The sequence below is a fragment of the Polypterus senegalus genome, chromosome 1 (assembly GCF_016835505.1).
Source record: "Polypterus senegalus isolate Bchr_013 chromosome 1, ASM1683550v1, whole genome shotgun sequence".
NCBI classification, from domain to species: domain Eukaryota; kingdom Metazoa; phylum Chordata; class Cladistia; order Polypteriformes; family Polypteridae; genus Polypterus; species Polypterus senegalus.
The window spans coordinates 255,016,209-255,031,855 of NC_053154.1; the positions used below are offsets into that span (position 1 = coordinate 255,016,209).

General features: G+C 36.4%; 1 protein-coding gene across 1 annotated transcript in view; it reads left to right on the plus strand.

Annotated features, from left to right (window-relative positions):
• The window catches only part of LOC120543373 (myoferlin-like), a 136,759-nt gene that overhangs the window by 101,411 nt on the left and 19,701 nt on the right, over positions 1–15,647 (plus strand). The window contains exons 31-35 of the mRNA XM_039776458.1: positions 6,686–6,847; positions 7,131–7,311; positions 8,313–8,371; positions 13,873–13,971; positions 14,506–14,634. Coding sequence (XP_039632392.1) covers positions 6,686–6,847; positions 7,131–7,311; positions 8,313–8,371; positions 13,873–13,971; positions 14,506–14,634 — 630 coding nt within the window. The remainder of the gene's footprint in view (positions 1–6,685; positions 6,848–7,130; positions 7,312–8,312; positions 8,372–13,872; positions 13,972–14,505; positions 14,635–15,647) is intronic.

Consider the following 15,647-nt stretch of genomic DNA (forward strand, 5'->3'; position numbering starts at 1 on the left):
GTTTACTTGAGGTTTTTGCAAATTTATTAAAAATAAAAAAACTGAGAAATCATATGTACATACAGTAAGTATTCACAGCCTTTGCTCAATACTTTGTCGATGCACCTTTGGCAGCAATCTCAGCCTCAAGTCTTTTTGAATATGATGCCACAAGCTTGGCACACCAATCCTTGGCCAGTTTCGCCCATTCCTCTTTGCAGCACCTCTCAAGCTCCATCAGGTTGGATGGGAAGCGTCGGTGCCCAGCCATTTTAGGATCTCTCCAGAGATGTTCAATCGGATTCAAGTCTGGGCTCTGGCTGGGCCACTCAATGACATTCACAGAGTTGTCCTGAAGCCACTGCTTTGACATCTTGGCTGTGTGCTTAGGGTTGTTGTCCTGCTGAAAGATGAATCGTCGCCCCAGTCTGAGGTTAAGGGCGCTCTGGAGCAGGTTTACATCCAGGATGTCTCTGTACATTGCTGCAGTCATCTTTCCCTTTTTCCTGACTAGTCTCCCAGTTCCTGCCGCTGAAAAACATCCCCACAGCATGATGCTGCCACCATCATGCTTCACTGTAGGGATGGTATTAGCCTGGTGATGAGCGAATCCTGGTTTCCTCCAAACGTGACGCCTGGCATTCACACCAAAGAGTTCAATCTTTGTCTCATCAGACCAGAGAATTTTGTTTCTCATGGTCTGAGAGTCCTTCAGGTGCCTTTTGGCAAACTCCAGGCGGGCTGCCATGTGCCTTTTACTAAGGAGTGGCTTCTGTCTGGCCACTCTACCATACAGGCCTGATTGGTGGATTGCTGCAGAGATGGTTGTCCTTCTGGAAGGTTCTCCTCTCTCCACAGAGGACCTCTGGAGCTCTGACAGAGTGACCATCGGGTTCTTGGTCACCTCCCTGACTAAGGCCCTTCTCCCCTGATCACTCAGTTTAGATGGCCGGCCAGCTCTAGGAAGAGTCCTGGTGGTTTCGAACTTCTTCCACTTACGGATGATGGAGGCCACTGTGCTCATTGGGACCTTCAAAGCAGCAGAACTTTTTCTGTAACCTTCCCCAGATTTGTGCCTCGAAACAATCCTGTCCCGGAGGTCTACAGTCAATTCCTTTGACTTCATGCTTGGTTTGTGCTCTGACATGAACTGTCAACTGTGGGACCTTATATAGACAGGTGTGTGCCTTTCCAAATCATGTCAAGTCAACTGAATTTACCACAGATGGACTCCAATTAAGCTGCAGAAACATCTCAAGGATGATCAGGGGAAACAGGATGCACCTGAGCTCAATTTTGAGCTTCATGGGAAAGGCTGTGAATACTTATGTACATGTGCTTTCTCAATTTTTTTTATTTTTAATAAATTTGCAAAAAACTCAAGTAAACTTTTTTCATATTGTCATTATGGGGTGTTGTGTGTAGAACTCTGAGGAAAAAAATGAATTTAATCCATTTTGGAATAAGGCTGTAACATAACAAAATGTGGAGAAAGTGTTGCGCTGTGAATACTTTCCAGATGCACTGTATATTCCTTCCTACATGCCCTCTTAAACTGCCGACCTGCTAGATATATCCTGTGAATAGCCCAAACAATCGCTACACCTGTTGCTACGATAATGTCAGGTGAAAAATCGAACAGCAAATCAGCATCAAATTTCTCACATATTTTCTTTTCCATAAAGCAATTTTTGACTTACAAAAACATTCCTGTCCTCGATCATCCTCCCTATTCGCCAATTTAGCTCCCTGTGATTTTTTTAAAATTTTATTGAATTTATTAAAATCAAATAACTCTCCATACACATAACATGAGTTTTACAAAAAGAAAAAAAAAAAGAAAGAGAGAGAGCTAGGCCAGCAGTGTAAAATTTTATGCTAGTAAAGACAAATGAATAGACAATATGATAAATGAATAAAGATAAATGGAGTTAAAAAGGGGAGAGAACCTGCTTCCTCAATTTAAATGCTTATTCTAAAATGTTATTGATTACATCCTGCCAGGTTTTGAAAAACGTTTGTGCAGGTCCTCTAAGTGCGAATTTGATTTTTTCCAGTTTTATATAGTATATAACATAAGTTACCCACTGACTTAGAATAGGAGAGTTAGGATTCTTCCAGTTGAGCAAGATAAGTCTACGTGCCAATAGTGTAGTAAAGGCAATTACAGTTTGTTTGTCCTTCTCCACTTTAAGCCCATCGGGGAGAACTCCAAACACAGCTGTTAATGAGTTAAGAGGGATTGTGACACCCAGGCTGTCTGAAAGGCATTTAAATATTTTGGTCCAAAATAATGTTAATTTGGTGCATGCCCTAAACATGTGGCCCAGTGAGGCTGGAGCTGGATTGCAGCATTTGCAGGTTGGATCTTGCCCTGGAAACATTTTGGAATGTTGAATAACAGGTGTCGAAGATTGGAAGCTAAGTGTCTGCCTTTAATAAATCCAGTTTGGTCTTGTGATATTACCAAAGGCAGCACTTTCTCCATCCTTCTAGCTAGGACTTTGAAGAGTATCTTAACTTCATTATTCAGAAGTGAAATTCGGTCTGTACGATGCACATTTTAATAATTTATTTTGTTTAGGAAACGCAGTAATTAATGCTTGGCAAAAAGTTTGAGGTAGAATTGTATTTTCTCTAGCTTCTGTATATGTTGCTAATAGAAGGGGAGCTAGCTGAGTGGAGAATTTCTTATAAAATTCGGCAGGGTAGTGTTTTGTCTTGGTAGAATAATATATTGCTCTAATTTTCCCCTTTTGTATTATTAATATGTAGTGTTTGTCAGATCTCACAGACTTACCACTGTTTATAAGGTATCTATACTAATAAAAGGCAAAGCCCTCACTGACTGACTCACTGACTCATCACTAATTCTCCAACTTCTCGTGTAGGTAGAAGGCTGAAATTTGGCAGGCTCATTCCTTACAGCTTACTTACAAAAGTTGGGCAGGTTTCATTTCGAAATTCTACGCGTAATGGTCATAACTGGAAGATATTTTTCTACATATGCTGTAATGGAGTTGAGCTCGAAAGCCGTGGGGGTGGAGTTTCGTGTGACATCATCACGCCTCCCACATAATCACATGAACTGACTGTAAACGTAGAAAACCAGGAAGAGCTCCAAAAACCGCTGAAGAAAACATGCATTATATAATTGAGAAGGCAGCGAAACAATAAGAACCGAGCAAGTGACATATACAACCATATTCATGAGTGCTGCTACTTCGGGAACAAAGCACGGTGTAAACCTAAAGTTTAAATTAAGTTCATAGACAGGCTGCCGCTGGCGTTTGTCATGCTCACGGGTAATGCGAGATACAAGTTTAATGAGAGGAAGCAGGATATAAACGAGAGTTTTGATCACTTTGCAACTAAGTTAAAATTGCAGGTGAGGGGCTGTGCTTATGCAAATTCCGAGAGACTGTGTTTGTGGGGGATTGACAGTTAAGGTGGGTGGGGGAGTCACGTCATCATCTCCCCTCCCATTCACCTCATTTCGCTCTGAGCTGCGCTCCGCAGCTAACGCAGTGTTACGACTTTGTGACGCTGCCACCAAATACTCACAGAAAAATCCACAAGTTAATACACACGCTGTGTCTAGAGTTTCTCCACACTGAATCCTCCAGGCACTACTTACAAAAGGTTACATTGACAATCGTGTTATTTTTAAAATGTTTCCTTTTCTTAGCACAAGCACAGCTGAGAAGCTTCGATGCATGTGCTCCATAAAGCGTTAAAAAATCACGCATTTAATCACAAGCAAAGGGGAACTTCTGTCAATGCATGATTTCCTAGTACACCAATTACATTGATCAGTGCTTTCCGATTCATTTTAGCCTCGCACACTCTTGGTTTGAGAAGAAGTATGAAAAAAATATGAGGTTAACACGGAAAAACAGATCACCAATTGAAGCTTTATGAATAATCGATTCGCCATCAATAATTGTTTTGGTAAAGCCATACTCGGTGTAATCCTCCTTCCATTTTATAATTTTTCCGCCACTAGCCATGATTAAATGAACGGTAAAAAAGTAAGAGCGAAGCGAGGGTGATTTATTCAGGCAGGCAGGCGACAGCTCAATAGCTCGAATTTGGATATAAGTAGCTTCTATTTAGTCGCTAGAAATATATTTCTTAGGAATGAAAGTTGAATTTAGTCTTTAAATTTCTATGGTAAAGAAAAAGTTATGCAATGATGACTACATTTAACTATATAAAGTCAAAACTTGATTATATAAAGTCACTGTCGGAATAAATAAAGTCAAAACTTTAATATATAAAGTCAGCGTCGGTATATATAAAGTCAATACTTGTTTCTGAATATATAAAGTCAAAACTTGAATATATAAAGTCAGCGCTGGAATATATAAGGTCAAAACTTGAATATATAAAGTCAGCGTCGGAATATACAAAGTCAGCACGTTCCCAACACGTTGAATCCGACCACAGGGTCACGGGGGTCTGCTGGAGCCAATCCCAGCCAACACTGGGCGCAAGGCAGGAACCAATCCTGGGCAGGGCACATGCATCATTTTCAAAACATTAACCAGTGTTTTTTTAATTTATTTTTCTGAATACGTTTTTGTTAACTTAGTTCAGTTCAGAGTCATTTCAATCAATAGATTTTGACTTTCACTTTATGTATTCAGGAGTGAGTTTATATACTCCGATGTTGACTTTATATAATCAGGAATGACTTTATAAATTCCGACGCTGACTTTATATATTCAGGTTTTGACTTTATATATTCCAGCGCTGACTTTATATATTCAAGTTTTGACTTTATATATTCAGACAGTGACTTTATATATTCAAGTTTTGACTTTATATATTCTGACGCCGACATTATATATTCACAAAATCAATTTATTTGCCTGTTTGGCACCCCATAGTATATGTGTGTGTGTATATATGTACACATGTATGCCAGCAACACTCATGACAATCACAAAACAATTACATTGTCAATCATTTTACGTTATTATTAAAATGTTTTCTTTTTACTTCTCCGCTGCCAAGCGCGGGTATTTTGCTATATATATATATATACACATGTATGTATATATATATATATATATATATATATATATATATATATATATATATGTAGATATAGATATTAACACAACACTCATATCAAAGACAAAACAATTACATTAACAATCATGTTATGTTATTTTTAAAATTTTTCCTTTTCTTTTTCATAACTTCTTTAACACACTACTTCTCCACTGCGAAGCGCGGGTATTCTACTAGTTATTGTATATAACTTCTCCTCACCTTCCTTTATACATCTATAACCTCAGGCAATTAGGTGTAGTAAAAAACAAGCAGGAGTTAAGTTACAATTTATTTTTGATAATATTCATAAATAATAACAATATGCAAAGTACATTTGAATATTGGCATCCATACAACCTGATAAATGGTGATGTGTAGCTTCAGGCGGCACAGAGACTTGTTAGTTACTTAAAATGTCTCTAGTTAAGGTATCATTTTGTGGTCAGCTTTCCTCAGAACAAGCCGCATGCCTGTCTCAATATGGCTGCCAAACTGTGCTCTTCATTGTGTTGTCCTTTTCAGTGCATGCATCAGTTTGGTAAGAGAGAGAGTGAGGTTAAGCAAACAAATTTATAGATTCTATGTCCAACCTCTAGAGCCAATAGGGTGTCATGGTACTTAAAGGCTTCTGATACAAGCCAGTTCCAAACAGCCATACTTCAAACCAGTGGGGGGATAGAACATCTTCACAAACCATCTGTTAAGGTAAAGCTTGGGCATTAGGCAGCCTGGCTTTCCTATTGGGGGTTAAGAGACTTCAGAAAAACATTAGCCAAACTTGTTTAAGGTACTTCCCCCCTACTCTGTTGTAAAATTCAAAGAGACCCATTCCTAAAAGGCAGGGGTAAACATGAATGCTCTCACTAATGTAACACTAATATTCCATTGCTTTGCGTAAATTACAAATAAAGACATACAAAATATTTATCAACTTGTATACAAAATCTCACATCACAACAGGTTGCCATCAGGGCCTGCTGCTTTCCCACTCTGCAGTGAGTTTATATCATTTAGTAGTTCTGATAGTTCCAGAGGTTTATCCAGTTCCTCTGCCCTAAGAGTATCTATTTGTGGTGATTTTTACTTGTTACCGAAATTCAAAAGTGACCTGAAGGGAACACATTTTTCTTCAATGTATGAAGTTAAGACAAAAACAGCAAGCCTGTTGAAGAGCCTCAAGCAAGAAGACTTCCAGCACTGTTTCAATCAATGAAAGATATATATATATATATATATTTTTACAAATTTGGTTATTTTTGTGTCTCACCTTGTATAGCATTCCCTCTCAACACCAGTTCTTTTTGATTTAAAATTCAAGTTATTTTCTTCTGTTACTTTTCTTTTTTTGTCTTTTGTTTTTTTTTTTCTAATCTAATAAGGTTGAAATGGGGAATATATTTACTAGCCATTTTATTAATTTCTTGTGTATTAGTTCTTAACAAAAATAAAGAAAATAGTGAAATAACTTAATACATAATATGACATGCTATGAACAATTATTGTAGTATATTAGTCAGTATGTAGGTTTGGAACACACCTTGCCATTGTCTGCACTCTGAAGACATGCGCCGATTTTTCCACAATTATGGCCTACATATTTTGATTGAGGAATGCAATAATTTTGTATTATCTTCTTGACTTACAGATTCTGCCTTGGGGTTTGCGAAATATGAAAAGCTTCCAGCTTGCTGCAGTGTCTTCACCAAGTCTCATTGTTGAATGTGGTGGTGAGATTGCCCAAACTGCAGTTATCAAAAATATGAAGAAAAACCCCAACTTTCTAGGCTGTGTTCTCTTCATGAAAGTGGTAATTTAATGCTGTCACAAAATATTGTTTTGCTAATTACTGTATTTTGCCCCATTGACAAGTAAATGTATTTTGCATTGAAAATGTAGCTCAGACAAGCTATTATACTCAACCAATAACAGTATAGTAGCACCCTATAATAAGTACAGTGTAAAACTGCAAATTGCTGCAAAGTAATATGGCTGTTAATATTCTGCATAACAATGCAACAAGAAACTAAGAAACACAAAACTCTCTTTACTTGAAAAATCTCTTCACTCATCTGTGATTTCAACCCTTTTAGCTTCTGCCAAAAGAGGAAATTTACACGCCTCCCATGGTGATAAAAGTGATTGATCACCGACAGTTTGGACGAAAACCTATTGTGGGACAATGTACAATTGACTCACTAGAAGAGTACCGTTGTGACCCATATGCTGCCAGAGCTGAAGATACAAAGAGTGTCAAAGGTACCATACAAACAAGTATTGATTATAATAAAAGATACGTAATCAAACTACTTTTAATTCCTTTTTATAACATCCCACAGATTCATAGTACAAGTGTTCTCATATACATGTATACCTATATATATACTGTATTTATAAATATCTTTATATATAATACGCTACCGTGGCTGTACATTTGTCTGTCCAGGATTTTAAATCACCTGTATCTCACAAACCGTTTGACCTATTGACCTGAAATTTGGTACACATATACTACGTGACATCTACTATCCGCTTTTGGGGTGGAGACCTCCAAGGTTATTCCTCCTTTTATTTTTATTTTATTTTATATTGTTTAATTATTGATTTATTTACATTGTTGGCACAATAATGTGATTTGATTAGGGCAGGAGCAACCTTGTAATTCAGGGTCCATTTCCTTATCCACTCTACCACATTGCCTGTACAACTGAACACAAATCACCCATCTAGAAAGTCAAACTCTGGTCTCCTGTGTAACAGGGTGGAACGCTTACTACTCTACTAACGAGCAGTGTACAAAATCTTTAAGAATGTGTGTTGTCTCTTGAAAATCAAAAAGATTTTTCTAGTTTGTGTGTAGTAGTAGGGCGTTGTACCATGTTAGCCATTATGGATGCAATGAGAAGTCAAACAAAATGATGCCTTTTATTTGCTAACTGAACAGATTACAATATGCAAGCTTTTGAGTCAACTCATGGCACTTTTATCTTGCCTAAACCTCAGCTGCCTCAAAAGCTTGTATATTGTAATCTTTTTAGTTAGCCAATAAAAGGTGATGTTTTTGCTTGACTTCTCATTGAATCATTTGTGTGAAAACTGACTGTTGAATATTAGGTTAACTTCTCATAATCCAGAAATATCACATTCCTTGAATTGATTTTCTGAGATAGACTAATATAACTGTGGCCCTGGTGCTGCTGTATTTAGGTACTACTGTTTATTTTGTCTTCATAAAATGAATAATCACATGTATTCTTCTATAGTTGGTCAAATAGCTGATCCTGGAGATTTTGTCATTGATATAGAAAATGAAAAGCCTCTGCTTGATACACAGGTAACTGCTAGAGCACATTACACTACTTTCAATTGATCATAAATTTTGTTATATTTAACAATATCCTGTATAAAAATATTATTCACAACTGTGGCAATGATTGTAAGTATTGTCTTGACCTATGGAGGCATCTGCAGCTTGTATATTTTAAAACAGTGAAGCCTTATTATGCTGTTCTGAACTAGATAGATAGATAGATAGATAGATAGATAGATAGATAGATAGATAGATGCACTTTATGAAAACTTTACAGAAACACAAGAGAAGATGAAGAAGAAAATATATACACATGTACCTCAGGTTTACATTTAGAGGCATTAATATTTGAATACAGCAGGTCCAATTGGCTGTGTACACAAAAGGAGCATACTATAAAATCCTAAGGTTAAGAACAATAGCCCTAAAACCCTGGATGAGCCATAATGGTCAACGGTTTTCATTGCACACTCCTTTCACAGTTTTGAGCTGCTTTAATATATTTGTGCTTCTTGTTCAATTGTTTATGTACTCTCCATGTGAAATAAAAAATATCCCATGCTAAGTTGTTTAATAATACATTTAGAAAATGTAATGTGGGTTTGGGATACACAGGCCTCTGTCCTTTCTACAATATGGCTAAAATATATTTGCATAGCTATTGTAAAAGCTGGTGTCTTCTCCAGCCCTGTTGTTTTTAAAGTAAAACAGTGCAGTAATTGATCTTTACCAAGTTATTAATGTAACTTTTTAATGTTACTTCCGTCTGTTTTTTTAGAGGTTGGAAAATATATAAAAAAAAATATTTTGGCACACAACACTGGCAGCTCACATAATATTATTAGCTTTTGTTTTATTCTTTTTCCTTCCAAAAGCTTTATTTGTTTATACAGTTTAAGATATCAATTTACAGATACAGAAAACATAGATTGGTAATATAATGTAACCAACATCCTGCATATCAAAAAATAAAAACTGTTTAGTATTTGTCCAAATGCAGTATAAATTTTATGTTTGCAGTGTGGAGAAAAGTACATTTTCCTTTCATTCTATTGTATAACTATTAAATCTTGTGCTTTCCTTTCCTTAGGCTTTTGTTATGATAAAAAATATTTTGCATTGCAACTTACTATGCATTAGAATTTTAAAAAGGCCAAAGAGGTACCTGTGTCTGGAGGCTTCTCTTTATTAACCTGATCAAGTTGTTTTGATTTGATTGTGATTATACAGCTTGGAGCTTGGCATGTTTTGCACTTTCCAGTGCATTTTTTGGGGTCTTTTTGTCTGGGTGACAATAATAATGACAATTAGTAGCTGGTTGGTTCAGGATTTACCTGTATGTCATAATAATAAAAATTCTTCCAGCAACCTCCATGGTGATATTGTTATTTAATAAAGATTCTAGAATAGAAATAATGATATATTAACTTATTACTACTTTGCAAAATTTGCACTCTGCACTATATTAATTTACTCCTTTTTATTTCTTTCTTTGTCATTACCAATATAAATTAATCTTGTCAGCAGAAAGTAGAAATGGTAAGTTGTTTTACTTCTTTCCTTCCAAATATAAGTAATCAATATTGAGAATATGAATAAAATGTTGGTAGCTTTGAGTATGGCACTGTAATGGAGGCAAATCACATCAGCATGTGTATCAAAAATAACACTAATGCTTGGGTAGTCACACATGAAACTGTCATGGGAGAATATAGGTCAGTTATCAAAAACATCTAATGAATGGTGATGCTTCTTTTGATAAATTAAACAGGCTGTTGATAAAGGGGACAATGAGAGTTGACATCATTTGTGCAGACAGCTCATTACAACAATTGGCTCTAAACGTAATGTCTAAGTATTCACATATCATCATACCTTGTCATGAACAATGACATACCAGCCAACCGGTTTTCACTCCTGCCAACAGAAAATAAGGTATGGCTGCTGTGAGGTAAAGAGCACAACCACACAAGACTGGAAAACATCACAAGGTCTAAAACATCCCAGCTCCTGTTCCTGCAGTAGGTCCATCTTGCCGGGGATCAATATTGCATGTTTTTAGTTGTGTAAGTTATTTGTTCAAATGCATATCCATCCATCCATTATCCAGCCCACTATATCCTAACTATAGGGTCACGGGGGTCTGCTGGAGCCAATCCCAGCCAACACAGGGTGCAAGGCAGGAAACAAACCCCGGGCAGGGCACCAACCCACCACAGGGCACACACACACACACTATGGACAATGTAGAATCGCCAATGCACCTAACCTGCATGTCTTTGGACTGTGGGAAGAAACCTGTGCAGACACGGGGAGAACATGCAGACTCCACGCAGGAAGGACCCTGGAAGTGAACTCAGGTCTCCTAACTGCGAGCCAGCAGTGCTACCCACTGCGCCACCCCCAAATGCATATCGATTCCCTTAATGCCAGAAGTTCTTTGCTTTCATTGAGAAAATGAGCTCTTTCAGTGGAATATGGCCTATGTTATATGGCTAGTAAAATCTTGTAATATTAAATTGAGCATAATGCCAGGTATTCCCCAGTCACAAGACTTCAATCTGCTGTAATTCAGCATCTGTGAGATCAAATGAAGCAATTAATTAGGAGTTTAGATCTGCTATTAGTGAATTTACAACAAGTGTAGGACATGTTGGATTTCAGAGGTAGCAACATTCCCCTACTACACATCTAACCCTTTGTTGATGCAATTCATGATAAACTTTGCAATGTGTACCAAATAAAGTGGCTGTATAGTGGAAGTTACCCATTTTTCATATTTATGTGTTTTAGAATCCTCAATATCGTAACACAAACGTTGACTTGTATTTGCAGTCACACCCCGATGCCCAAACCAAATTGGAAGGCATGTACTTGCATTTCTATGGATAGATACTAGTCAATATTTATTTGCAATATAAAATCAAATTAATTCTGGTCTTGGCTTTGAAAACTATTTTAATATAGCATTATTAATATCAGTAGTCAAAGTACGAAAGTGTCACTTTTAACTGTCAATAGCAGACTTTAGCTGCAGGGTTCACAGCTCAGGTGTCTAAGGAAAACCACTGCTAAAAAAAAAAGAAAAAAGGCTTACTTGGCTCAGTAACAACCCTCCAGTCTCAATGTACACTAAATTTAAAGCATCAACGAAATAAACAATTGAAGATATGGATACTGCATAGCTATTAAGCTGTGATTGAAGCTGTTGTTCTGTGAGGCTCCTATCATGCAAGCTGTTGACTCTCAGAAATGCATCATCTGATCCTACTGTGGCTTTTGTTCTGTCCAACCTATTCTTGTCAGAATTTCCTCCAGTTCGCCTTTTACAACAACAACAGCATTTATTTATAGAGCATGTTTTTATACAAATGATGTAGCTCAAAATATAAAAATAAGATTAGGCAATACTAAGTAACAAAGAATAAAGTAAGGCCTGATGGTCAGGAGGACAGAAAAAACAAAAAAAATTGGAAGTGGTCTCAGATATGGGGATGGATATTTGAGGAGTAAACTGCAAGACAATGGTTATATTTTTATATTGTCTACATTAAAGAACCATCAACAACAAATCAAATCAAATTAATGATAGATTGAACAATTATTATAAAAGTAAAGTTGAATAAATCGGACTGTGCAACTGCATGAATAAGCAAGTACCACTTCCGGTTAGCGGAAATAGCCCAAAAGTTGATAGAAATCTACGTTTTGTACCTAATACTTGTAGACAAAATGGTTGGTTGACCAAACTGAAAGTGTACTCAAGTTATTGTGTTTGCATACACACGCACACACAGACAGACAGACAGACACACAGACATAATTCCAAAAATTTTATTTTCAGATTCAGGGAGGTCTAATCTCAAAATCAAATTTTTGGACGATTACAATACTTTTCCCATACTTCATATATATGAGAAAGTAAAAACTCCAAAGTAAAAACTAAATCTGCAGGAGTTCTGAGGCCACAACACTACCCAGCCACCACTGGGTATTCTACCTAACATAAATGACCTCAATCAGTCCTCATGGTTTTCAGGCTTCACATGGAAGAATTAGATGATGATGATGGTCATGTGGACATCTGGCCTTCAATCCCTCAATGTAGAGACTGCATGGTGCATTGATCAGGTGGTGGTGCCACCACAGAAAACTGGAAAAAGAACAGCACAGAAAGTAGGGGTTAGTATATTGAGGAGCCATGATAAAAATGAAAATTAAATACATATACAGAATATCAGGGTTACACTGAAATGAACCTATGAGAAAGTCATGTTAAAGTAATGGGTTTTTAGCAGTTTTTTAAAGTGCTCCACTGTATTAGCCTGACAGTTTCTATTGGTAAGCTATTCCAGATTTTAGGTGCATAACAGCAGATGGCTGCCTCACCATTTCTTTTAAGTTTAGCTCTTGGAATTATAAGAAAACATTCATTTGAAGATCTAAAGTTACGATTTGTAGTGTAAGGTGATGGGCATCCCAAAGTATAAAATGGAACAAAATTATTTAAGGCTTTGTAAACCATAAGCATAATTTTAAAGTCAATTCTATATGGCACAGATAACCAGTGTAGTGACATCAAAACTATAGAGATTTGCTTGGATTTTCTTTTCCTAGTTAAAATTCTGGCAGCTGCATTCTGCACTAGTTGCAATCGACGGATGTATTTTTTGGGTAATCTAGTCGACTAATGGTTTAGGAAACTGTACTTGCTGACTCCTTGGTTTTCTTTGCAATGTCTATGAAGGACAGACTTACATTGTTAAGGGTTATTCTATAGTCTGTCTTCATTTGTTAATGATATTTTCTCACCATTATGATAGCAATATACATAGCAATATTGATCAGATAATGCTTCTTCCCACACTGGTTTTGTACAGAAAGGGGATATGTAAGTAATCAACAAATGCTGGGACACTTGTAGGAATTGTTTGAATCAACATTCAATGCTTAATTAACTTAATTAACTTTTATTGGTGCAGAAAAGCTATAATTTGTTAACTCATTACTTGTTCCCTAAAAGAGGCCTTTTGGTAACCTAAACTTTTTCTTAACCAATGGCAGTTTATCTCTTACTCTTGTATCTCTTGTATCATTTCAGGTTATTCAAAGAATTTGAACTGCTTACATTTCAATAAAAACTGGAAAAATGGTGATGTTCTAAAACATTTGGCCAGTAGTACAAAAGAGTATTTTTTTCAATAACTGATACACACTTTAAGCAGTCTGGGTCCCCTGAGGTACACTCATAATGATGGTTCTGTTTGTAGTTATTATATGGAAAATCCTACACATTTGCTTCTGTTGACTTTTCACTTAATTGTCCCAGTGAATCTGGCTTCTTGTGAACTTGTGTACACACAGCACAAATTCCATATCAATTGTTGTCTATAAGTTTAATTGCCTCACTATTAATGCTTGTTTATAATATTGAAGAATAATAAGTCATTTTATAAAAGTTGAGAAACTGACTTTCCAAGGTCATACTTCGCCTTTAAAAACTATTTTTGTATTTTATTTTCTAGGAAAGAGATTCTGTTGATTGGTGGAGCAAATTTTATGCTTCAATAGGTGAACACGACAAATGTGGAGAATATCTACAAAAGGGTTATGACACTCTGAAGGTAAAAGTGACAATTATTAGTTGTGAGTTTATTTAGATATAAAGTTAGGATGTCCCCTAAGTGCCTCACATGAAAGCTGTACCAGACATGGCCCACTGAAAGAAGAACCCAAAGAGATGATACATTTCAGGTGAACTATGAATGTGTGAAAATTCAACAGGAGGAGTTCTGTGAAGTTGCTAGGAATAGGATGACCAAGTTGGTGTAGTTTGACGTGTTGCCAACGCAGCCCTCACCAGTGAAGCAGAAATGTAAATGATAATGAAGACAAAGAACTGTACTTTTTTTCTCTTTGCAAACTATTGTCTAACCAGCAAATTAAGACAGGCAGATTACATTTTGTTTTAACATGACTGTTGTAGGACATTTAAAAACTCAACACTTTCCAATGATAATTACATTGCCAGGAATCTAGGAATGGGTTTACAGATTCCTCGTATCATCATTAATAAGACTTGCTGATTTGCTGAGACAGTAAGAATCATGCAAGATCTTTTGACCTTAACATTTTTTTCTCCATTGCTACAACTGCAGGTGTTTGACGATAAACTGGAGGACATACCAGATTATGAGGGGTTAACGGATTTTTGCCACACCTTTAAACTCTATAGAGGCAAAGCTGATGATGATGAGGAATACCCAGCAGTAGTTGGGGAATTTAAGGTTAGACTTATTAAAAAAACATTATTATATTAAGACAGTTGCGTTATACTGTTTCATTCTGTTTGGCTTTGAAATTAACACGCAAATACTTTTTAAACTTACACTTTTACTGTAAAACTTCAGTAAAAACAATATTTGGAATTAACATTTCATCAATATCACATTGAATTTTGATTCTGTGTTTGGGCTTACATCATGACGACGCAACATATAACTGCCCGTGAGTAAATATCGTTTCTATCTCTCTAGTAAATAAACCGACTTTTTCAAAATTTTGTCCCTATGATTTGTTAATTGTCATAGCAAAAGCTATTCTAACGGGAAACTGTAAACATTTTAATACAACTGGCATATCAAGATCTTCCTTTGGTATCTTTTATCCGCCGAAAATGTACTACATTACCTTTCCTGCTGCCTGTTAAAATTTTACATGTCAGAATTTTTGAACAATTTTGAATACAACTAGTTTTGTCCTATTGCATTATCCATCACTCATACATAAATTACACAATAACATTACGATACATCCTTCTTTCAACAGTAATTTGGCCAGTGGAAAACCGGACGATGTTAACAATTGTAGATATTCTACGGGATATTCTGCACCATCACCTCCTACTGTTTCAGCATAGTCTATTGATATGCATTTAACCAATTTGCTGTGTAACCGAGCAACAATTTTCGTGTTAGTTCGTTTGACTGACTGTGTACTAATTTCTTCTGTTGATAACCCTTTGGGATGAAATTCTTCAATAAGATTTGGACATAATAAGTCTTCTTTTATTGGGAACTGTAAGAGCTGAGAATGCACGAACTGTGCCTGAGAAAAGCATTCACACGAATGAGAGGTGAGAGGACCGTGGGCGTGGGCCGTTAACGTGACGCGGTTGAGATGAAGGCGGGACTTGAAAAAATTTCTTGGCAATAGTCTTGTCTCAAGATTTTTTTACAATAGAGAGGTATCATGTAAAAATGTGATTTCCCAAAAACTAGTGTAGTAAGTACTACATGAA